This window comes from Diplotaxodon limnothrissa, linkage group LG16 (genome assembly GCF_057381915.1).
Source record: "Diplotaxodon limnothrissa isolate DT_005_m linkage group LG16, D_limnothrissa_male_GT1.1, whole genome shotgun sequence".
Taxonomy (NCBI): Eukaryota; Metazoa; Chordata; class Actinopteri; order Cichliformes; family Cichlidae; genus Diplotaxodon; species Diplotaxodon limnothrissa.
The window spans coordinates 3,905,468-3,929,553 of NC_140611.1; the positions used below are offsets into that span (position 1 = coordinate 3,905,468).

The following is a 24,086-nucleotide window of genomic DNA, read 5'->3' on the forward strand; positions in this document are numbered from 1 at the left end:
GTGTGCCGTAAAACAACCTGTTGTCGTGAAACTTGCGACAGTGTTGTTCACTGTCGCAAAATATGCTGGGGTTTGTTTTTTTGGGGGGGGGGTCCCACTTCACACTGTACATTATCATTTTATCAATAATATCATCTTAAATAACGAGATGAAAATGTTCCTGTCGATGATGCGGAGACATGTTTAAGAATTCATAATTATTCTATGAACGTTACGTAATAAACACTAACCAGCTTCAGAGTGTATACTAAATGTTTGACCCACATTTGATAATACTCTTGTGTTTTTATTCTTTTATTAGCCATGGCTCCTTCTTGGTCGAAAGCATCTTCTAATACAGTTATCATTTCTCTTTGTACCTTGTGGTTGTGAAAATATAATAGTTTGGACATACTGTCACATTATCAAACAATAAGCTCCTGAAGAATCTTTTTGTTGTTGTTGCAAAGCTGATTATCTGTTCATCCAGAGGCACCTTTATGTCCGTTTGCTGTTTCAGGTCAGTGCTGTGTCCCCATCTGCTGCTCACACTCAGAACCACTCGGTCGTTGTTATACAACATACATTCCGTTGGACACACTTGGAAACGCTGCGTTTAATATTTCCTGTCATATGCTACGGTCACGTGACTGTCATCAACAGTGCAGTTAAACATGGCGGTGGCTACGTCTGTTTTCCACAGAGTAAGAACCGGGTCGAAAATAGGCGCTCAGTATGACCAAGACGGCAACCTCATCCAGGTACAAAGTAGCTGCATCAGATTTCAACACTGCTGTGATGATGGGCTTGAGCTGTCACACTGCGGACGCATATCGATACAAGCTAACACTGAAGCTAACGGTGAAGCTAGTTTGTTAATGTTGAATTAATAACGTTTTGATGCATGCTAAACCATCCACGCAAGTAAATCCCAAAAAGTTTTTTCTGTTGATTAATGAGCAAGAAACTGACCTCACAGCTGTTCCTTCAGTGGGCTGGTTTCAGTCACTGTGCGAAAGTACTGTTTATAAGACCGAGGAAACCTGCAGTCAGCTGAGACCGAAGAAGTCACCTGGACGGGTGACGAAACGTTTGTCCCAGTGAAAACGCTACGTCCAGACGAACAGAATCAACCTTCTGGGATTGAGTTAATAACGTTTAAAATCGTGCTAGTAGTAATTTTAGTAACAAAAAACGGAAGAGTAAATGTGAAGGTCTGAGAGCAGACGGATTAGGACCTCAGCCATGTGTGAGCTATGAAGTGTTTCTGGCCTGCAGGTGGAAACCCGGGAGGATGAAGAGCAGAGCGTGAAGCTGACAGAGATCCTGGAGCTCCTGCTGGCAGCTGGATACTTCCGAGCCCGGATTAAAGGATTGTCACCGTTTGATAAGGTATACGCTGGACTTCTGATTGCTCTTTTCTTCCTCTCTGCTCGTCTTCCATCCCAACTGGTTTTAGCAGATTAATACAACTTGTTCCTGCTGAAGGTGGAAACAAAAAAATGTTTCACTAATTGAGCTAAACACACATCCGAGTACAAGCTGACTATAAAGGCAGTGAGGAGGTGATGTGTGACCAAAAAGTAAACAAACTTCTCCACCAAGCACTTGCTGGCTACACGGACTGGTACTGATGTAGCATCATTCTACTCAGCTGAGCATTCAAAGTGCCTCCTGACAGCTGTCATTCACCCAGTCGGTTTATCTGAGCACTCTCTGACATTGACACACACTCTCTCTACACCCCCCCCCCCCATCTTGGTTAAAGACACTTTAGCATGTGGGCTGCAGGCTTGATCAGCTCTACCACCACAGCTGGCTCCATGTGATATATGAAAGGAAGAGTAATCTGTGGGTAATAATCACTGGTGCATTGACCTGGTGGTAAAGAATGACTCTAAGCAGCCTGTTGAAAACCTTGACCCAAGATACAACCTCCCATGTAGAAAATATTTTTGTAAAATGTATTAAATTAATTTTCACCTCAGAATTCTACACGCCATATCCCATAACGACAAAGTAAATAAAGTTTTCTTGAAATTCTTGCAAATGTATTAAAGATAAATGAATAAATGACATGTAGATTATTATTTACAACTTTACCTTTGGAGAATTTAGATGACAGTCCATGATTTGGAAATTCACACACCTGTCTATATAAGGTCCCATAGTTGACAGTAGATGTCAGAGCACAAACCAATTTGAGCAGCATTCCACCAATCACACCTGTAGAGTGGCCAGGCACACGACAGCCCACCTGGTGTTTGCCAAAACACACCTCGCAGACCATGAGAAACAAAATGATCTGGTCTGATGAATCAAAGATTGAACTCTTTGGCCTGAATGCCAATCGTCATGCCAGATGGAAAACCTTATCACTTGGCCTGTACAGTCACAGGTCACCCACAAATCTGAAGGTTGGTAGTTCGATCCCTGTCTGCTCCAGTCTGCATGCCAAATATCTTTAGGCAATAAACTAACCTCAAATTGCTCTGTGATGTCAGAGTATGAATGTGTGTGAATGTTAGTTAGAAGCACGTATGTAGGAGAAGCATAGAAAAAAGTTCTGCTGTGAGTGAAGTTGCATAAAGCACTTGGAGTGCTCAGAGTAGAAAAGTGCTGTAGAAGAAGCCGTTCTTTTACAGTGAAATGTGTAATGCAGCATCACGCTGTGGGGAACTAGTTATCTTTCTAAGGGTATCTCCCTTAGAGCTACGGTGAGGAGAGGGGCTCATAGTTGAGCTGCTATGCTGCCCCTCGACACTGAGAGGAGCCAGTTGAGGTGGTTCGCGTATCTGACAAGGATGCCTCCTGGGTGAGATGTTCTGGGCTTGTCCTATCAGCAGCAGGCCTCGGTGTGCACCAAAGACATGCTGGAGAGATGATATTTCTTGGCTGGCCTGAAATGCAGCAGTGTTTCTGACTGGGCAGAGGGAGGTCTGGGGTTGCCTGCTTAGGCTACTGCCCCTGCAACCTGGCAACTGATGACTGGCACTTATATGAACACAGAAACATCAAGTCAGCAGAGATATGAATCATTCCTTTATGTCAGAACTGTTGGAGTAAAATCTGAATAAAAACATACTCCAGATATTTGAAAACTGTGTTTAGCATTAATCCCATCCTGTACTTGTTTAGATATTTGCTTAACAAGTTTAGGATCCCTGGTTGATTTCCGAGAGGAGAAACAAATCCCTTTGGGTTTGCAGCAAGGGCATCTGCTGAGCGACCTACTGTGGTGACGCCTTGTGAATGAAGGTCTCAGTAAAGCCATCATGTTTGATGATATCACCGGCAGCGGGAAAGCCACTTCTATTTATGTTCAGCATTTAGGTGTAGGTAGGCACTGCAGTATTCTCCTGAATGATGGGTGTCGCCATTCAGACAATACCAGCACATCAGCACTGATACAGGAAGAGAAGTCGAGTTGGAAGCAGAGAAACTACAGGTTTCTTTGGTTTGTTTTAGGGTTTTTCTCTCTGTTGGATTAGCTAGACCACCTCTACCGTGAACTGAAGTATTTATTGTTATTGTGCATTTAACTGAGAAAACCTCAGCTCACAGTTCTCCTCTACAGGTGGTTGGGGGTATGACCTGGTGCATCACCACCTGTAATTTTGACATAGACGTGGATCTTCTTTTCCAAGAAAACTCAACTATTGGGCAAAAAATGTGAGTGTTGGCTGATTTCTTTCCAAGTTTCTCTAGACTGGTCCAGATAAATCAATTTAAAGTGACACATCATACGAGCCACATTTGAATCCAGTTAAAAATGAATGATTTTGCTAACTTAGGAGCAGCTCAGATGGATAATGTCATCAGATATTTGGTTACATTTTTCCTTCCTTTTAAGTGTTTTTCTTTGTCTGGGTTTTGCAGTTTCACACTGGTTTCTTTCTAACAGTGGCAAGGGCTGTTTCGTTGCAGATCCTTGACAGAGAAAATTGTTTCTGTTTTACCAAAGATGAAGTGTCCTCATCGCCTGGAACCCCATCAGATCCAAGGGTTGGATTTTATCCACATTTTCCCGGTCATACAGGTACACGGAGAATTCAGCCAAACTAATCTCAGATGCATTAATGTGCTTAATGCACCTGAGGAAAGTGCTAATGAAAAGGTTAAGTGGTCTACTTAAAGTGTGCAGTGTTTCCCCTAGGCGGACCCTCACACACCCACATGCAGTGCTGACGTTTTCCTGTCATCACAGTTTCAGGGTTTCATACTTTACAGAATTCAAAACGCTGACATGATGTTTGTGATTTGTCTTTAAAGAACGTATTCATAGCCGCCTGGAAGCGTGTGAGTAACATTAGTATTAGCTAATGAGCTTTGACTGCTGCTGGCATCAGATCCAGTACAGCTAGCAGGTCCAGCTGGAGCATGGACATGGTCAGTCTGTATCTGCTGGTTCGTCCTTGTGTTTGATGAGCTGTGTGTTGTTTTATGCCAGTGGCTGGTGAAGCGAGCCATAGAGACGCGGGAAGAGATGGGAGATTATGTGAGAGCCTACTCCATTTCTCAGTTCCAGAAGTCCCACAGCCTTCCAGAGGTAACAGACATTCAGCATGAAGACCAGGACGTAGCTTTACTGGACACATCTTTGTATACAAAGTTCATAAAATCACTTAAAGAATTTAGTTGTTAATGACCTCTGCTCAGTGCCATTATCCCCATACCGTACACACAGGCAACAGGTCTTACTACCGTCCCGTCAACCGTGCCATTGGCTCTTGCCGCCATCCTTCTTGCTCTCTTCTCCACCCTGCTTGCAGTCTCTTCGTCTCTCCTGTGCAGCTTCCATTTCTTTGGGTGGTCAAGTCCAGGTTTTTAATTCTAATGAGTATTTAGACATCTGCTTCATGCCTGTCTCCTTCACACACACATTCTCTCTTGTTTCTGCTCTCCAAAGCAAACCTCCCCCTTTCTACTCTTTCTCTCACCTGCTTCCTCTTTCTTGGGCTTATTCTCGTATTCAACAAACAAAAAATAATAAATGGCAGGTAGGCGTAACACTACAAAAGATTTTCCAGAGAAGCCCACCTGGAGTTCCTCTGGTTAATTACATCTTGACCTACGTTCAAGTGTGATTGTTTTAACTGGACTGAGTTTATGAAAACAGAAAGTAGTCATGATATATATGAAATACAAAGTCAGACAGAAAAATAAGGCAATAAAATATTGAGTAATCAAGATAAGAAGGAAGATCTATGGGCTTGTAGTGATGATTGTACACACTCTAACTGAAAGTAATGAGACACAAAGGCATTAACATGGTAAACATCACAAGAAGGCAAGAAAGTAACGTTGGGACTTCGTGTCTCATTGTAGGAATGGGGTTCAGTGTCAGAAGTCTAACACGTTATTCAAGTTTTAATGAGCGCTGTATCACAACCCTCGCAGTCATAGAAACGTGTTTAGTGTTGGTCGGCCACATGTCATTAAACGTCCTGTGTGTAAGAGGTGCTGTTCACTGTACTGTGACAGGATAAAGAGTTCGTCCAGAGGAAAGACAAAGCAGTGAGGGCAGTGCTGGACGTGTTGGTGAGTGACGACACCGATACAAACGATACACTAAAATGAAATGCACCTGCTTAATCAGCAAAGTCAAATCGTAGGTCTGTTGTTTAGATAACTGCCGGGCTTTTTTGAATGAGCCTCGTTCTTTTCTAGGAAGTGTACAAACCACAGAGGAAGTACAGGAGGCACAGGAATGCAGAGGAGCTGCTGGATGAGGAGTCCAGGGTCCACTCCACTCTGTTGGAATATGGAAGGTGAGCTTTCACATCCGGGATGTGCATCACTTTCCCTGTTAATCCATCTTTTGCCAAAGCGGCTGTAAGACGTCTGTCTCATTTATTTGTATAGAAAGCGCTGAGTTATGTCAGATCTCTCTGTCATTTCTCTTTGGAGCCATTTGTAGATCAACATTTATTCTTATAAGGCTGTTGGTGCCCTCGTTTTGTTGTTGCTTTTCTCTCTGCTGGGCTTTGTTCATATTTTCTGATGTTTATAGACCAAGCAGGATAGTAATAATAGGACTAAAATGTGCACTGGCTGCTCGCTTTATTGGACATATCTGTTAAACTGTTCTTTTTAAGTAAACACCACCCAATTACAACTTGAATGCATCTAAAACTGACCCAATCTCAGCAAAGGGCTTTTGCATCTCGCCTTCTGTTTATCTAAGAGCAGCGATGGAAAACTGATGGTACATCATCTCCTACGAGGCTGAGGGGCAGGACTGGCAGCCACCGATGTTTTTACATTTCATATAACATGGTGAAAGTTTCAGATGAGCTCAGCCATCTACCTGCTTAAATGTTGTGTTAGAAAGCAGCAGAAGAAAGGCAAGAGAACTACAATGTCTTATTTTAGAAGGATTGATTGTGATGAGGTTAAAAGTCACAAATCTGCAGAAGTTACATAATGTAAACATTCTTACACCGTTCAGTCTGTACCACGTAGATTTCAGGTAGCGCTCCACCAAGGTGCACCTAATAAGGTGGTCAGTAAATGCATAGGAATACAGAGGTTTTATGGCTGGATCAGTCGTTGGGCTGTTCCTTCTCTGGGCGCCACAAATTGACCTTCTGTGTCTAATTCCTCTCAGTGTGTCAGCGTAGATCTTAGTTTATAGGAAACGAGTCAAGAATTAAAAACCTGAGATTTAAACTTAGACAATGTTCAGTGTGTCATCTGATATATTGTTTTGTTTTTTTCATTCATCCATCCCTGTACTAGCCTCTGTACTAGAATGTCAGAGCTCTTGCTGTAAGTACTGTATAACTGTGTGAAGCTGGGGGGGGGGCAGCATCTGCTTACAGCACCCTGTGTTGTGGTTCAACATGTTTGTCAGAGAATGCAAACAGTGCACACTTATTTTGGCATGATGGACTGTGGTGCTGCTTCACTGCACTCCTGCATTTTATTTTATGTTTTTTAGTTAAACAGACACTGCAGATCGAGGAACCATGTAGTTTGTCCACCTGATGGATTCATGCGCTTTCTTGTGCTGATACTTTTTTATCGCATGATGTAAATGAATTTTGGGGGTTTGGGGTAAAAAGAAGAGTAAACTTTATTCCAATCTGAAGTCATATCTCATACTCATTGTTTGTTTTGTTTTTTCCAGGCGATATGGATTCAGCAAGCAGAGCAAACAAGACAAGGTAGGCGCCTGAAGGCCTGGACTGTAGCTGCTTCCACTGTGGGTAGAGCTGCAGGGAGGTTCGGCTGCTCTCTGGTCAGCAAGGATTTTGCTCCGTTCTTCATCTTCTCTTCTTTTTGCCCCTTTTCAGGTCGATGAGGGGAAGGTTTCACTGGCCGGTGGCTCTCAGGCAGCATCTCATGGGGTGGTTGACGTGTCAGAGGAAGAGGACCTGCAGGCAGTAGAGGAAGTGAGAACTTTATTTACTGAGCATTTTATACAGAAAGACAAATTAGGCACACGTTTACAGTAGAGGGCAAAAAATGATCCGCTAAGTCTTTCAGTTTAAACATTTAATTCACTTCAGTTTTATTTATGTGGCACAAAATCACAACAGTAAGTCACCTGAAGGTGCTTTATACTGTAAGAAAAAGACCCAAGGAAGTACTAGGCAACAGTGCCACAACTCAGAGTAAATACAGACTTAAAGTTCAGCTGTACACATTTGAACCACAATCAGCTCCCACAGAGACTCACAGAGATTCACAGTGAATCATAACTTTTGTGTACTGTCAGGACTGTTAACAGTGAGCCAAGTTTAGTTTTAGCTGGAATGAAAAGCAGCTTGATAAGACAGTAACTGAGCTCGTCTACTGTTATTTGGGTTGAACTTTTGTCTCGTGCTCTTGTTCTTGATTTTCCTGTTGTTCCTGGGCCTTAAAATAATGCTGTTTGGTGTGGGCTTTGCCATTTTAGAAGTACAACAAAAATCTATAGCTCACTAATGAATAGGAAAAACTCAAAGCCAGCGTGTGGAAGCTCTCAGGTTGTTGTGATCTGTGTCATCGGTCTGTTAAAAAGCCTGGAATAATAAAATAAGACCATATTGTGTTCAACAAATAAATGACATTTATTTTCTTCCTAGATGCGAATTAAAACGTTGATGACCAACATGGCTGCCATGGCAACAGAGGAGGTATGTAAATAAAACACACGGCACAGAGAAGCAGAACATTTCTGCATCCGGACAACCCAAACATATAAATGTATGTAAAGGAGCCAAATAGTGGCTGTTCTGATATTCAGCTGTCACTGAATAATCTTGTTGATTGCATGGAGTTTTCTTTGATTCCTGTTGCCTTTCCTCACCGCTGCACTGTGGTAGTGACTGAGCCTGTGTTTTCAGGGGAAGCTGACAGCAAGTGCAGTGGGTCAGCTCGTCGGGCTGCAGTCTGAAGAGATCAAACAGTTTGCTTCTGAGTACGCCGAGAAGGTAAGCAGCTCTACACTGTCTGGTCCAAGTTTAGACTGCAGTTGCTGTGTTAGTCAAAGAGAGGGTGATCTTATAGTACAGTTCTGTCCTAAACACCAGCTGTATATAAGATGCTGCTGTGTGTTGGCAGCTTTTTAAAGTGTTCATTCGGACTTTCTTCTTAATCAAACGCAGTGAAAAAATCACCAGTTAGCATGAATCCAAACCAGAATGTCACCTAATGGTAGACATCTTCATCTTTCTAAGAGCATTGCTTTGCTGACTGTTGTGTCCTCCTTGTGTCCCTGCAGCAGTTAGAGCTGTCCTCAGAGGAGCATGAGCATTATGGCCCACTGCAGCAGCACCACAGGGTGGTCGCCTCGCTCAACAAACAGATCCAGCAGAAGACTAAAGAGCTGGGGGAGGTGTGTAGGTCACTGTGGTTTAATGAATGTGCCGTCCTCAACTGTGTCTCGGTAACTGTGAAGCAAACTTTTGATCCTAATGTAGCAAAAGCATGAAGTGATTTGGTTGTGGCAGTCGTAATAGTGTCAGAGCTTTGACTGTATCTGTTTTGTGGCCACAGCTGCAAGCCAAGCATGCAGAGGTGAAGATGGGCTGTGATGAGGACAAGAGGAAACTAACGGAGGTGAGCTCAGGTCAAGGCTTACTTCACTGCCCAGTATGGATCTGATCCACTGGTTTACCTCCAACCATGGTACAAATGAAAGTGCAGCCTCTTAATGATAGAAAAACACCTGGTCCTTCAAATGAACAACAACACCTGATATATTACACTGTGATTGTTTAACACACACACACACACACACACACACACACACACAGTGTTTCAGAAAATGAGCTGGGACACAAAATCACCTTTGCATTTAAGAAGTGACCTATTTTGTTGTCACCACAGGACAGGGAATCAGAAATGTCAGAGGTCAAGTTTTCTGAAAGTCTTGCAAATGCGATGACTTGAGAACAAGGCGACGTAGGATTTTGATGGCACTGGTGTATGGGTGTACTGGTACCAGCTGCTGCTGCCAGTATTTATGGAGTTTGTCTGAGCTGGGTCCACTTCTGGGAATCTTTTTTTTTTTTTTGTAATAATAACACCATAACACTGAGGGGCAGCATTTTTGCTTTTTTAAGACCGTTGGTCTACATTCGATTAACAGCACCTGGATATTGGTACCAATGCCTGGGCCACACGTTTGCCTGACCTCTTTGGTCCATCTGAAGCTCTGGTCCAGATCTGGGAGGAGACTCCCTGGGATGCCATCCATCATCTCATCCTCTCATCATCAGGATGCGCCTTCTCTTCCACATGCATGTACATGTAGAGTTGTTCACATTGAAATAGAATTAGTCAAAACTGTTTGGCAAAGAATTGAGCTAAAACGTTCAGTGAAATGTCCAGTGTAATATGTTTTACATTTCAGGGAGCTATCAGCCATTCAGATGCTTTGATCAGTAGCTTTAATTTGCAGGCTACAAAGGTGTCAGAGACTTTGGGGAAAGAGTTGGTGTGTTTGGAAGAAGTGGAGGAGCAGGCTGACAGGAGGTGAGTCAACAAAAACGGTCCTTCTGTTATCTGCTAACGTTTTATTCTCAAGAACTGCGAACTCAAAATATTCACACACATGTGCGTTGAAATGTTTTCTAATCTAAATCTTGAATATACATTTTTTTATACACTTTTTTTTAACAATACATCAACCAGTTCCCCACCTAGTATATATTCTTGTTGGAGTAAAATTGAATGTACTGGTAGTTACACAGCACCTTTGTAATGTGGACACTGTCTGCTCCACATTAGAATAAAAAATAAAGGTAAAATGTGCTGTCAAACATAGATGGGCACCTACTGATGGGCTTGTTGCCATAATATACCATTTTATGTTGTAACTTTACTGCACTCTGTGTGGTTTGATGACAGCATTTTGTGGGTTATTTTGTAAGTGATTTATTGCCAGCAACAGATTATCTGAGAGCTGCTAATTATGGATTTCATTTTCTGCCCAGAAAGAGCGTTCAATACATATTATCTTTAGAAGACTGCATTTCCCAGAATCCCTTTCAGTAGAGATGGGAGGTACTCCTGTTTGGCTAGGGAAGGAAAAGTTCTGCAGGAAGCCAGCATGTATGTTGCTCTGATGTTGGTCAGTTTTTGTTGTACGGCCCTTTTTTGAAGGCGATTGTTTCTGTAACTGATGTTCGATCCATTTTCTTGGCTAAGTGGATTTGCCACATTTTGTATTGACAAACATAGTGTGTGATTGCTGTACTAAAATGGGCTCGACCCTTTAATCTGCAGAGCTGGTTTGAGCAGCTTCTTGTAGATCTCTACAGTGGTGTTGACAAAGTCTTTGCCCCCTTCCTGTGGTTTGGGGGGGGGGGGTTCGGCCCGCTCGTCTTTGAATTGTTGTAATTCTGCCACATGCGAGGGTTTTGGAGCATGAACCGAAAGTGCAGCACCCGATTGAATCCTGACGATGAATAAATAAACACTTTAATAACACTATTTGTAAAAAAATCTATTGCGTAGATGGCTTACCAGCAGTTTTACTAATAATGCATGGATTGCACCGTTTTAAAATGCAGTAAATTGCCTGCTGTGAACCTCCTGTATTTTATTTTTTGGACTCTCCTTTCACGCTCTGCACTCTGATAAATCCAGGAAAAACTGACAGAAAGTATTTACTGAAAAATAATATAAAAAAACAATCATTTTTTCCTATTCCGTTTTTGCTATTCTGTTTTTATTGCCACACTTCGTTTGCATTGAAACTATCATCAAGGTTCTAAAATCAACTAACGATCGAAGAACCTTCAACGAACACGGCGTCAGCTCAGCCCAATGTCGTTTGTTTGGGTTTTTTTATTTATTTATTTATTTTTAGAACAAACAAGTAAAAGATGAATCACCTCTATCACAAAATGGTAAATGGCCTGCATTTGTATAGCGCTTTTCTAGTCCATAGGACCCCAAAGCGCTTTACACTACATTCAGTCATTCACCCATTCACACACACATTCACACACTGGCGATGGCAAGCTACATTGTAGCCACAGCTGCCCTGGGGCGCACTGACAGAGGCGAGGCTGCCGGACACAGGCGCCACCGGGCCCTCTGACCACCACCAAAATGATGTCTAATATCATTATAGCAGCACATGCTATGATATATGAAGACGTCTCCTCAGTGTTGAAAGTCCAGTGTAAACAACAGCAGTCACATCTTGTGGTGAAGAAGTTCTTTAAAATCAAATGACTGGCTGCCTGTTCAGCTGCAGCAGTGCAGCAGCAAATGTAACCCGTGATTCTGGGCCTACCCGACACTGGACTTTGCCCTCTGTGCATCTATGAAGCAGCTTTGAGTAATAATAGGTTTATTTCCTGTTAATAGACCTGCTCATTTGTACTTTTGCAGTCCATGTGGTGGGAAGCATCCGTGTGCTGCTCAGTAAGCAGTCTCATGGTTGTTCTTGTGTTGCCTGATGAGTCTGTTTGAATGTGTTATTAACTGGTTTACATTAGGGCTGCTCAATTAATCGAATTTTAATCACGATTACGATCTGGGCTTTCAACGATCATTAAAAATGACTGAGCCGATTATTAGCCCCTCCCTCATTTATCCGCGACACCTTAAAGGCCGGTCCGTGAAAATATTGTCGGGCATAAACCGGTCCGTGGCGCAAAAAAGGTTGGAGACCGCTGATTAAGAGGACCCGAGGGAAGCTCGGAAAGCTAAGCAGAAGTTATTTGGAGAGGAGAGTGACTGCCGTTGGTTGAAAAGAGTTTAAAAAAAAAAAAAAAAAAAAAACTTCAGTGGTGTTGCACACTATTTTATATTATTTTTTAAAGTCATTGTTAACCCTTTAAAGCCGGTCAGAGCACCACGCTCCGTTTTGCGTAACTATTTTTAAATCCCTGTAGAACCGGAACCGTGTAAGCTAGCGCAATAATTTGTTTTGCATATGAAACCGGAGGAGTTGTACTTACATCTGATGCCATCAGCTTGTCCTCGGTCACGGTTTCCTTCCACATAAAGCTTTGCAAAAATTGCATAAAAAGCGCTTGCAGGAACAAAAACATAATATTCCAGAAACACGCTTTGCCGATCCATCAGCTGTTCGTAACACTTCCCACAGTGAAATGATGCACCTGCTGTTTTCTTTGCAAATTTGCATCATAGGATTGTTTTTTGTTTTTCCTGCAGTATATAAAAATTGCTGTATCTCCAAAATGAAACTATGAAGACACTCAAAATAAATTTCCTGTTGTTGTAAACTATTTTTTGCAACTTTATTGTATTTAAAGTTTTGAGGGATAAACCTCTTAAATTTCTCCAAGTAGAAATATATATGTAAACAAAACAAAAGCGATTTTCAATTTTTTTTGTAGTTTATTGCACTTTTTTGCAATTTATGTAATTACTATGCACTTAATGCATACATATTATTAAAATATGGGCTATAACAGTTGTATTGATGTATAGCAACTTGAAATGCTCCCACAAATGGCACTACAGCATGTACAAAAAATAAATAAAAATAATATAAGCTCTGGTGGACTTGGTTCTATAGTAGGTCTTAAAGGGTTAAATAAATATCGTCAAATAATCGTGATCTCAATTTCAGTGAAAATAATCGTGATTATCATTTTTGCCATAATCGAGCAGCCCTAGTTTACATTACTAACTAACACATGCTGCTGTCTTCTCTGTTAGCACACCACAAACACAGACACCCCATGTCCAGTATGTACTCCCTGCTGCTCCATTTGTATGAAGAATAAACTATTCCTTCTCCAGACTCTGATCAGAATTAAGTCCATATTGTTTCTGCCTCAACCAGCTTATATTTAATGCTAGAGTTTGAATCGACTGTGGAAGTTTTAGTGACAATTGTACTAAAACACATGAGGTTACTGGCAGTGACAAAATGTGTCTCCTTTCATCAGTCGGTGACTTTCTGATCAAATGTTTCTTTGTTGAACAGGCTGCTCGATAAGCTGAGGGCTCTGGTGACGATGAACGAGAACCTGAAGCAGCAGGAGCAGGAGTTCCGCACACACTGCAGAGTGAGCATCGATGCAATCACTGTCACTGTGTATCCTGCTGATGGTCACTAGCACCATTTCTTCCTCTTAATGCCTGAGCTCTGTATGCAGGAAGAGATGGCTCGTCTGCAGAGGAACATTCAGGAGCTAAAGTCTGCATCAGGACAGGATACAGAGGAAGAGAAGGTACATATCATACGCTGGCTGTCGTCTCTTACAGTATAAAGTCATTGTTGCTGTTCCTAGATTGTGAGTAGGTGAAAGTTAACTTGAGCTTTCCACTCAGATTTGATTTACAGCACTTTCTCTTTCCTTAGGAGAGGGACCAGCTGATTGACAAACAGTACAACACAGGGAGAGAGAAGCTACAGAAGATCCGCCTGCTCATGGTAACTACTTCTTAAACCACCGTAACAACTGTAAGTCGAACAGGTGGTCGGGTCTCTCGCGCCCCAATCCTGGGTTTCAGCACCGCTGTAAACGATGCGCGACAGACCCGACCACGTGTTTGCAATTTTTGTACACCTCTTTATTGCGGCTGTCGACTAACACACACAGCTGCAGCGGTTGCGCATGTTATTATCCTGCATGCCGCGAATTTCTTTGTTCTCCCATAAAAGTGATTCCGATGTTAAACATTAGTTCCACGTGACTTTCCTGCCAGGTAACCTGCGCCCCACCTGTCAGAACTCTGCGCCCCCACACTTTGAGAACCAGTGATCTAAACTAACACAAACCTCCTGGTAAAGAGTAAATCAGTTTGCTAACCAGTTATTAAACCATGGACTCTTTTTAGTCTTTGGTACACTTCTATATTGTTCTTTCTTTGTGAGTTATGTTTGCTGATTTTTGGTTTGTGTTTTGTTGGTTTGGGAGAAGACTCAGTTTTGAGGGGATAACCGAGGCAGAAAAGCTGATTAAAATCTCTCACATTACAAAACTCGCTATTGCTCTCGCTCTCTTTCACCGCTGTCACTCCCAAATCTTTCCCCTCTTCCTAAGCAGCCAAATTCCATGTGTTGCCACATCATATTTTGATTGGTTGACAGTGGTGCATTTTTCTACCAGTAGGAAAGGGGTGTTGTCCCCCATGTCTGTGACACTATATATTGTAACCCTACAATAATAATGAGTATATCCCAACAATCAAATGACCCCCTTGAGCAAGCACTTGGGTAGTTACCTACACAAGTCCCTGAGTCAAACCTATCTCTTCGTGATACTCTGCAGTTGAGTAAAAAGGATGTTTTTTATGATGAAAAGTAAATTGGCCCCAGGACCGGGACGGGGAACTCCGAGAAGCTGTTTCTTTATCTCCTGTACCTCCACCAAGGACGTCATGTTTTTGGTAGTGTCTGCATGCGTCTGTGTAATCAGTCTGTTTGTAAACACGCTAGCTCAAAAAGGTTTGAATGAATTCTGATAAAACTTGGTAAGGCTTTCTAAGTAGCTGCTATTTTGCCCCTCTGGTGTTTCTGGGCCCCACTTATCTATTGCCCATTCATCTTAGCCGCTATAACACCTGACAGGAGCTTCCATGTTGTGCTGAAACCAGTCCTTTCTGGGGGGGATCCTTGGGGATCAGGACTGTCCTGCCTTCAGTTAGCCATTCTCAGTGTGTCTCATCTATTAGCAGCTTTGTTGGGGCTGTTCCTTGAGAATACACCTTGGATGGTTCACTGGAGAACATCTGGTTTATCTCCCTGGCTTCTATCTCTGTGGTCTCTTCGACGGCAAGCCAAGGCTGAGAGTCTTTGCTTGGCTGTTTCCAAGGCCTCGGGAATGGACAGCTTGCTGTACTTGTTTTCACACCTTTGTGCAGCTCCAATAGTTGACTGATTTCCATCTGTGCTGCCTTGATCTTGGCCTCTAATCTCTTTCTCCGTGGAGGGTACTGCTCCTTGTGGCTGTTCATCTTAGAGCCGATCGCCTCAGTTATCACTGCTGCCATGGTGTCAGGTTTGTTTCAGTGATCGTCACATCAAGGATTGTCCATAATCCTTCATTCACATCTTCTGGTAGACCTCCAGAGTGTATGTCACGTAGTCTTGGTATTTGGCTATGGATGGTCCAGGTTTCCAGCTTAGTTATGATCCTCTTTTTTTTAGGTCCGCTTCTCTTGCACTCAATGTCTTCAATGCACTAGTTGTTCTTAGTGCTTGGTACCTAATCTCAGAGGGTGGGGATGATGATATCTCCCCCCTCACCTGAGGTACTGGCTCCTACTTGCAGCAAGAATTGTGTTGGACCTCATCTCTAGTTGTGATTGCAGATGCTTATTCCAGATGTTGGAACCCTGACCAACAGGCAAAAACATGGCTGTGCCATGGGCTCCCCGGTGTCACCTATTGTAGCCAACCTTTCCATGGAGGAAGTAGAGAGAAAGACTCTTGGCTCTTTTAAAGGGAGAGTACCCAGCCACTGGTACAGATATGTAGACGACACCTGGGTCAAAATCAAAACCCACGAAGTAGAATCCCTCACTGCTCACATCAATGCTGTGGATAAAAACACCAAGTTCACCAGGGAAGGCACAAAGGATGACTGTTTGCTATTCCTGGACTGTGCTGTGCACATTGAGGAGAATGGAAACGTCAACACTGAAGTTTACCAGAAGCCCACACACATGGACCAGTACCACCTCTTTGACTGCCTGAAGGGACAAAGAAGGAACACACACATGTCAGGGAAGCATTTAAAACATGTGATTATCTTAATTGGCCTTTTATCAAGTCAGCAAAGAGGCACAGAAAAGACGATCAGACACCAGCGAGGGAGGAAAAGAAAGACAAACGCAACAACATTGTCATCCCCTATGTAGCCGGTGTTCAGACCCAGCAACACACTCAGACACAAACTGGTTCACCCGAAAAACAAAACACCAAAACACAAACTTAACAATGTGGTGTACGCTGTACAGTGCAGCGAGGAATGCCCAGACCTCTACATTGGAGAGACCAAACAGCCACTTCACAAGCGCATGGCACAACACAGAAGAGCCACCTCCACAGGACAAGACTCAGCAGTCCATCTGCATCTAAAGGTCAAAGGTCACTCTTCGAGGATGCCAATGTTCACATTTTGGACAGAGAGGACAGATGGTTTGAAAGAGGAGTGAAAGAAGCATCTATGTCCACTGTGAGCGACCATCTTTGAACAGAGGCGGGGTTTACGACACCAACTGTCTGCCATCTATAATCCAGTTTTGAGATCCCTTCACAGACACCTTAACGCCCACTCACATCCTGGGCCATCTGACCTCAGGAAATCACATGAATCACATGATAGGGTGGGGCCAGGTTTCCCAATGAGCTCACCTGAAACCCTGGCTGATTGTGAACCACACCCGCTTTCACACCTTGGCTCATGTGATTAGGTAGAGGATCATTAGGAGGTCATTTTGTCCCTCTCGGGGGGGAACCTTCCACAGAGCTTAAATCTGGGACTCTCCACCATTTGACCCTGGAACAGAAGAATCTTCTCGGATGAGAGGTGAAACGTCTTCAAGCAACTTAAAGAAGTCCAGACGCTTTTCGTTCCAAGCTCCTTAGAACCCTGACCTAGTAGTTGTTTACTTTTAGTCTAGATTTTGGGTGTCAGAAAATCCATAGGTGCTACATGCTCTTCATGTAACCCCTTCCACAAGAATTACTTGCATATTAATATACCACCAGCTCCCTATTCTCATCCCTTGTGCCTTCTTGCTCCATTAGCCCACTTCTCAATACTGGTTCCTCAATAACGGACACATACCTTGTTAATCCGGGCAACAGCTGAGTCTGTAAGGCTTCACTCATATATTTTTCGCGCAAACTTGAAGGTAGGCTGGGATGGCATGTGGGGCATTCTCCCAAACTTTTCCCACAAAGTTAGGAGAATGAAATTATCCAAAAAGTCTCCTTTCACTGGAGCTAAGGGTATGTGCTCAACTCCTGAAAAATAACCCCACGTCATAATCCCCCATTCCACCAAACTTTACACTTGGCAACCCCCAAACCTAGACAAGAGCTCCATGGAATGGGTTTCCATGACCAAGCAGCTGCATCCGAGGCTTTGTATTGCACTTGATGTAAGGCTTGGATGCAGCTGCTCGACTGTGGAAACCCATTCCACGAAGCTCTTGACTTTTACATGGCCTACCACTTCCTGGCTGCGTTGCTGTCCTTCCCAGTGGCTTCATATTTGTTATAAACCAACAATAGTTGACCGTGGAATATTTATTAGTAAGGAAACATCACGACTGGACTTGTTGCACAGGTGGCATCCTATCATAGTACTACGCTGGAATTCACAAATGTTTTTAGAAGCAGGGGAGACTTCAAGTTACAGATGGACAAACTGGCGATCACTAACCAACCGCATTTAGTGGTGGACAAAAAGTCTTGTTTAGTGATCGATGTAGCAAGCCCAAGTGATAACTACATCAGGAACGTATTCACTCATTCATATATGTATATATCGCTTCACTCTTCACAGGCTCGCAGGAACCGAGAGATTGCCATCTTGCAGAGGAAGATTGATGAGGTGCCAAGCCGAGCTGAGCTGACACAGTATCAGAAGAGGTTCATTGAACTCTACAGTCAAGGTAATTTCCTCCTGTTCATCTGCTTTGACCAGTGTTGTTGCTGTGTGCAGGTCACAAATGAACCCCATAAAAATCAGGAGTTATAAAGAAATGCTTGTTCTTTTTGTGCCTTTCAGTTTCTGCTACTCACAAAGAGACTAAGCAATTCTTCACTCTGTATAATACACTGGATGATAAGAAAGTCTATCTTGAGAAGGAGGTAAGTAACCACAGCAGACCCCTGTCAGCAGGGTGCGCAATGATTGCCAGTAAAATTTCTGATAGCATTTGGCTTTTGTTTCACTTGAGACATGTGACTGATTAAACACCTTGGTAAGTGTCACAAATAGACTCGTACTTAATGCTATTCATAACAAAATTTTAATTTCTGTAGGTGAACCTCTTGAATTCTATTCATGACAACTTCCAACAGTAAGTATAATTCTGCTCATTTGTCACGTCTAACACTGATGTTGTTCCAGTGAATAGTTTTCTATCAGTACGTTTCTTAGCTCATTGCAGTGAAACAGTGCTAACGTCCTCTACTCTTGTTCAGAGCCATGTCGTCTTCAGCTGCCAAAGAGCAGTTCCTCAAACAGATGGAGCAGATAGTCGAGGGAATCAAACAGAATCGCATCAAGGTACAAGTCTTTCTGTAAAAGGGGAATTCTGCTGCTCTTCTCTTTATAAACGTGCGTTATAGGGATGGAACCAAATTACAGATTTAGTGGTCAGTATCAGGAACACACAAAAATGTTTTTGATAATGCTGACTACAGATAAGATAATGAGCTCAGGGTATATGGACCCGCATGTCACAGCCTAATGATGCAAAGTTTGTCCTGTTTCGAGACAGACTCCCGCAGTACTGGTACGGCATGTGTTTCTCTGCTTTTTCAGATGGAGAAAAAGAAGCAGGAGAACAAGATGAGGCGAGATCAGCTGAATGATGAGTACCTGGAGCTCCTTGACAAGCAGAGGCTGTATTTCAAAACTGTCAAGGACTTTAAAGAGGTAAGAAAAGCATGTGCTTAAGTGCTGCTGGCTGTTTCTGAGAGGGCATTTACAGTTAGAGCATACCATTACAATGAAAGATGAATGCTATTCAGTAAGGTATAGTGAGCTATTATTCTTAGGGATAAAGATGGGTTTCACAAAACATAACACCTAATCGTGTTGGAAGATACAAACTGTAGCCTTCAGAATGGCTGTGAAGCAAAAAAATCAAAAGTGTCACAACCAACGACTGCCGTGTTAGACAGCGTTAGTGATAAATGGATGTGCCTACAAAAGTGAACAGTTAGTGTTTGTTGACAAATGTTTCATAGTTTGGTGTTTTATTGAAAAATGACCTCAGAATGATGTGAGGTCATTCGCAGTCATGCCCGAGTTTCTCCCAATCTCAGTTTGGAAAGCTACATTCAACAGAAAGTTATTCACTCAGTCATCTTCTCTCAAATTAACCCACTCATTATTTTATCGATTGTCCTGATTTAAGACATAGAAGCATTTAAAATAAGTCCCTGAACATCCTCTCTCCTGACCACCTCTAGATCTTTCAGCTTACAGGGTTGAAATACAAAACAAAAATTCTTAGCAGATTTCTATCTGAATGTGCTGTAACGATACAACATTTAAATATAAGAAAGAAATTTAAATTACTATCATTTTCTTCATTGCCATGTGCTAACACAATGCAGAGAAGCTACCGAAACTTTACTATAAAACAGGTCAATAATTCAATTTAATTTTTATAGAATATATTGTCACATCTGAACAAGTCGCCTCAAAGCGCTTTATATTGTAAGGTAAAGACAACATTACTGTTACTAATTGAAGAAAACAGGTTCAGAGTTATAGCTCTAAGTGCTAATGACTTTGTGAATTTCCATTCATCCATCTTCTTCTGCTGCCTGGTCGTGGGCGCAGCAGACCTCCCCCTCCTCAGCCTCCTCCTCCAGCTCGGCCAGCCGAGAGAGATAATCCAGCGTCTAAAATCCTTACCCTGTCTCTAAGGGAGAGGCCAGCCAACTTTCAGAGAAAGCTCATTTACACCACTTCATCCATGATCTTGTTCTTTCAGGGTGAGGGTGGGGACGTAGATTGACCGGTAAATCGAAAGTTTGGCTTTTTCGCTCAGTTTTCTCTTCACCGTGACTGACAGGTTACCGCTTATTGACCTGTCTGTTGATCTCCCACTCCCCCCTCCCCTCACTTGTGAATAAGACCCCTAGATACTTCCCATTCCCGTCCCTGACCCAGAATGGGCACTCCACCCTTTTCAGAGTGAGGACCTGAGGTCCATCTTGTTCTTTCCATTCAGCTGAGTCCTGTGGACTTGCTTTTTACTGTGTGCAGGTATTTGGTGGTTGGAGCCTCTTTGTGGCTCCCATTTGCCCGTGGGATTACCAAGTACTTGTCTGCAATCCCCTCAGTTCTGACTACTAAGTAGTAGTTACCATCCAACTACACTTCTCCAGCCTGAAAGACATTCCAGTGCCGTTGGTGTAGATCAGTAAATCGATGTCTTGTCCTGGCATACAGCTTGATGTCATCCATGTAGAGGAGGTGGTTGGCATTGGTCCATTCCAGTCCAGGGGTTCAGGACTATGCAGAACAGCAGTGGGAACAGAGCATTTCCTTGGTAAATCCTGCTCTTGATAGTGACTCATCCTATTGGCTTGAAGCTGGCCTGTAGTGATGTTCGCCACATCCCCATGGAGTTCCTAACGGAGGCTCTTAGGGTCCTGTTGATCTTTTGTAGTTCTAGGCATTCATGGATCCATGTGTGCGGCACTGAGTCATAGGCTTAGCCCACAGGTAGGTCTGGTCTTGCACTGTTGAGTGACTCTTCTGTCCACCAGTTGGTGGTGCTTCGCCCCTCCGGTGGTGCTCCTGCTAATTCCTTTCTGTGGCTCCACTCATGTATCGAGCCATAAGCCTGTTCACCTTAGCCACTATGATGCCTGACGGGAGCCTCAATGTGGTAGTGAGAAAACATATTTGGTAGTTGGATGGGACCAGTCTCCTCTGGGGATCCATGGGACTCGGGAATGTCCGGCCTTCAGTTAGCTGTTCTTTGTGTGTCGCATCCATTAGCAGCTGGTTCATTTGTGGTGCGAGACAGTAGGCATGAATCATGACAGGGTATACCTCAGATGGTTTAGTAGAGCACAGCTGGTTTATTCTCCTGCCTTCTGTCTCTCTGGTAACAAGCTATACCTCTTCAACTCAGGCTGTGAGTCTGTCCTTGGCAGTCCTGCCATGGAGTAGATCAGCTGATTAGTCAGCTGTTTGGTGGGCTTCTGCACTTAAACCAGCGCCATCCTCAGCCTTCTCTTTAGCTTAAACCAGGAAAGAATGAAAAAAGCAGTCTGATAATTCAAGAAAACAGAAAAAATATTCACTGCAAATTATGCAAATCGATCACAAGACAATGTGAAACAAATGTGCACACCACCATTTAGAAAACAGTGTGTCATAATATATTAAAACAAATTAACCAAATAAATTACATGACTTGTGTGCTGTATAGTTTGCAGTCAATAAAGCAACACTTTTGTTTCAGCAAACACAGTTAAATATGAAAAAGTGGGAGTGTAAATCTTACCCATGTTCTATTCAAACATGCAAATATAACTGAAATAACAAGAGAAAAGAAGAAAAAACTTCAAGTTTTCATGTGTCTCTATAGCTACAATGTGCATGCTGAAAAAGGAGTAGAATGAAGTTTTAATATGAATGTTAAATATAGATAATGTCATCAGATTACTTGTTTATGCCTCCCAGTGTTTGAATTGGGTGTCTGCGGTTGTAGCTTTCCAAACACAGAGTTGAAGAGTGCCATCTAGTGGACAAACTGTGCAGTGCCATCAAATAACATTGTTAAAAGGTGTTTCTCCCAGGTCTCGTTTTTGTGTGTGTTGTTGGTGGTGGTGGTTTTTTTATGTGTATATATATCTTTGTTTTTTCCTGTGTATTTCCCATAATAACTGTCGATACCTATAGATCATAGCTAACATCAGCCAATATCAACCCACTCTAATAAAAAAAATGCTTTAATCAACAAGATTTGCAGATTTGATTTGAGCTGTCTTTTTGATTAAAGAGTCGCCTCAGAATTAAAAATGCTTTGCAGTAAATCACAGGTCACGATTGAGTGGATTGAGATTAGGCTTTATACTGAAAAATGATCATTGCATCCTAGTTTCTACTATAGGTCTGCCTTAAATAAAGGCTTGTTACTTTCTGCTGTTGAGGTCCATAATCTGTATTTCAGGAAATGTGCTATAATAATTTTCAACAATGACCCTCTGAGTGTAATGATCATGTAACAATAATAACTTTTTTCCCCACTAGGAGTGTCGGAAGAATGAGATGCTGCTGTCTAAACTGAGAGCTAAAGGAGCCTCTTAGCTCCGACCCTTCTGTTGGTGTGTCTCATTCTAAGTAATAAATATGATGCAAACCAGTTACTAATCGAATTACTTGGATGACTTTCATATAAAATCCTGGACATGAACTGTGTTCTTCACATGTGCCAGATGCAGCAGACTGGACGACGTAAATGCAAATCATTGTTTTAATCACACCTTCTGTAACATCATAGTGTCACTAATTAAGACCACGATCAGCCAGTTCTACCTAATGTTTTACATTTCATGGTGAACATAACAATAAAAAACTTAACCAGAGCTCCACAACAGTCTTGCAAGTCATGACATTGTGTTTAATAATACTGGGCAACTTTTACTAACTCCCCGCACTGCACTGACTGTGAACTATACGTACGTCTTTATGATGATCATGAGTTCAGGCTGCAACAGTGAAGAGAATCCCATAACCTGTAATAATGATGGTTTTGTGTTGGAGAGTTTCCTGGTGTATTTACATGCCTCTGAAGATTGTCTTCCATGTACCATCCAATCACCATGGATGCAGTATTTAATGAATAAAGAATTGCTTATACAAACAGCAAACTCTGTGGTCTGTCTCATCTCAGATAGGATAACTAGTGCTGGGTATCGTTACTGATTTCTATAACTGATTCAATTCCAATTCACAAGGTCCTGATTCGATTCAATTCGATTCAGTTTTGCCTCAGACAGTCAGAAATGTAATTCTGATCATTTATCAGTACTGACACTTGTGAGACTTCATTAGAGGTGTAAGCGTCGCAGCCTTTGTGTCAAAGTAACTGATGATAAAACAGAAAAACATTAAGGAGATTTTCCTGGTCTGGCTTTTTATAGCAGATAACCTTAATCTCCTGAGACCCGAACTCTTCCACGGCATGCATTTTTAATTTCTCTTTGATATCTGGGCTGATTGGGACCTGATGAGTGTAAAAACAAAGAATTAGCAGATTATTTTTTTTTACCTATTTTTTGTTTCTAAGAAAAATGAGAGCCACATATGAGGATATTCGTTTAAAATTTCATTAGAACTGTAGCATTATAATGTCTTCGTAAGTGGATATCAGGCCCTTGTAGAGCAAAATTGAGTATTTTGGTCTAAATAACCCAAAATGTGATGTCCACATACAGTGGGGCAAAAAAGTATTTAGTCAGCCACCGATTGTGCAAGTTCCCCCACTTAAAATGATGACAGAGGTCAGTAATTTGCACCAGAGGTACACTTCAACTGTGAGAGACAGAATGTGAAAAAAAAATCCATGAATCCACATGGTAGGATTTGTAAAGAATTTATTCGTAAATCAGGGTGGAAAATAAGTATTTGGTCACCTCAAACAAGGAAAATCTCTGGCTCTCACAGACCTGTAACGTCTTCTGTAAGAAGCTTTTCTGTCCCCCACTCGTTACCTGTATGAATGGCACCTGTTTGAACTCATCATCTGTATAAAAGACACCTGTCCACAGCCTCAAACAGTCAGACTCCAAACGCCACCATGGCCAAGACCAAAGAGCTTTCGAAGGACACCAGGAAAAGTATTGTAGACCTGCACCAGACTGGGAAGAGTGAATCTACAATAGGCAAGCAGCTTGGTGTGAAAAAATCAACTGTGGGAGCAATCATCAGAAAATGGAAGACATACAAGACCACTGATAATCTCCCTCC

The 24,086-nt window shown here is 42.4% G+C and overlaps 1 protein-coding gene across 2 annotated transcripts; it reads left to right on the plus strand.

The window, feature by feature from the left end:
* The first annotated feature begins 631 nt into the window (after nt 1–631).
* Nucleotides 632–22,975, plus strand: ccdc93 (CCC complex scaffolding subunit CCDC93). 2 transcript variants are annotated; one of them, XM_085374400.1, is made up of 24 exons: nt 632–740; nt 1,258–1,371; nt 3,557–3,651; nt 3,907–4,018; nt 4,430–4,528; nt 5,464–5,520; nt 5,650–5,750; nt 6,721–6,750; nt 7,112–7,148; nt 7,278–7,376; nt 8,052–8,102; nt 8,313–8,399; nt 8,690–8,803; nt 8,965–9,027; nt 9,872–9,945; nt 13,385–13,466; nt 13,557–13,631; nt 13,763–13,834; nt 17,922–18,030; nt 18,147–18,229; nt 18,404–18,441; nt 18,566–18,650; nt 18,909–19,022; nt 22,368–22,975. In XM_085374400.1, the coding sequence occupies exons 1-24, from the start codon at nt 654–656 to the stop codon at nt 22,422–22,424; spliced, it is 1,935 nt and encodes a 644-aa protein (XP_085230526.1). In that variant the 5' UTR covers nt 632–653; the 3' UTR covers nt 22,425–22,975. The 2 variants fall into 2 exon arrangements, with proteins under 2 accessions (XP_085230526.1, XP_085230527.1); XM_085374401.1 differs by lacking the exon at nt 6,721–6,750.
* Nucleotides 22,976–24,086: the final 1,111 nt, after the last annotated feature.

Bases quoted from the DNA above. Each gene is read 5' to 3' on its own strand.
- ccdc93 (XM_085374400.1), top strand. From the start codon at position 654: ATGGCGGTGGCTACGTCTGTTTTCCACAGAGTAAGAACCGGGTCGAAA. The intron at 5,521-5,649 runs GTGAGTGACGAC...GTTCTTTTCTAG, and splicing joins GGGCAGTGCTGGACGTGTTG to GAAGTGTACAAACCACAGAG. The intron at 18,651-18,908 runs GTACAAGTCTTT...CTGCTTTTTCAG, and splicing joins TCAAACAGAATCGCATCAAG to ATGGAGAAAAAGAAGCAGGA.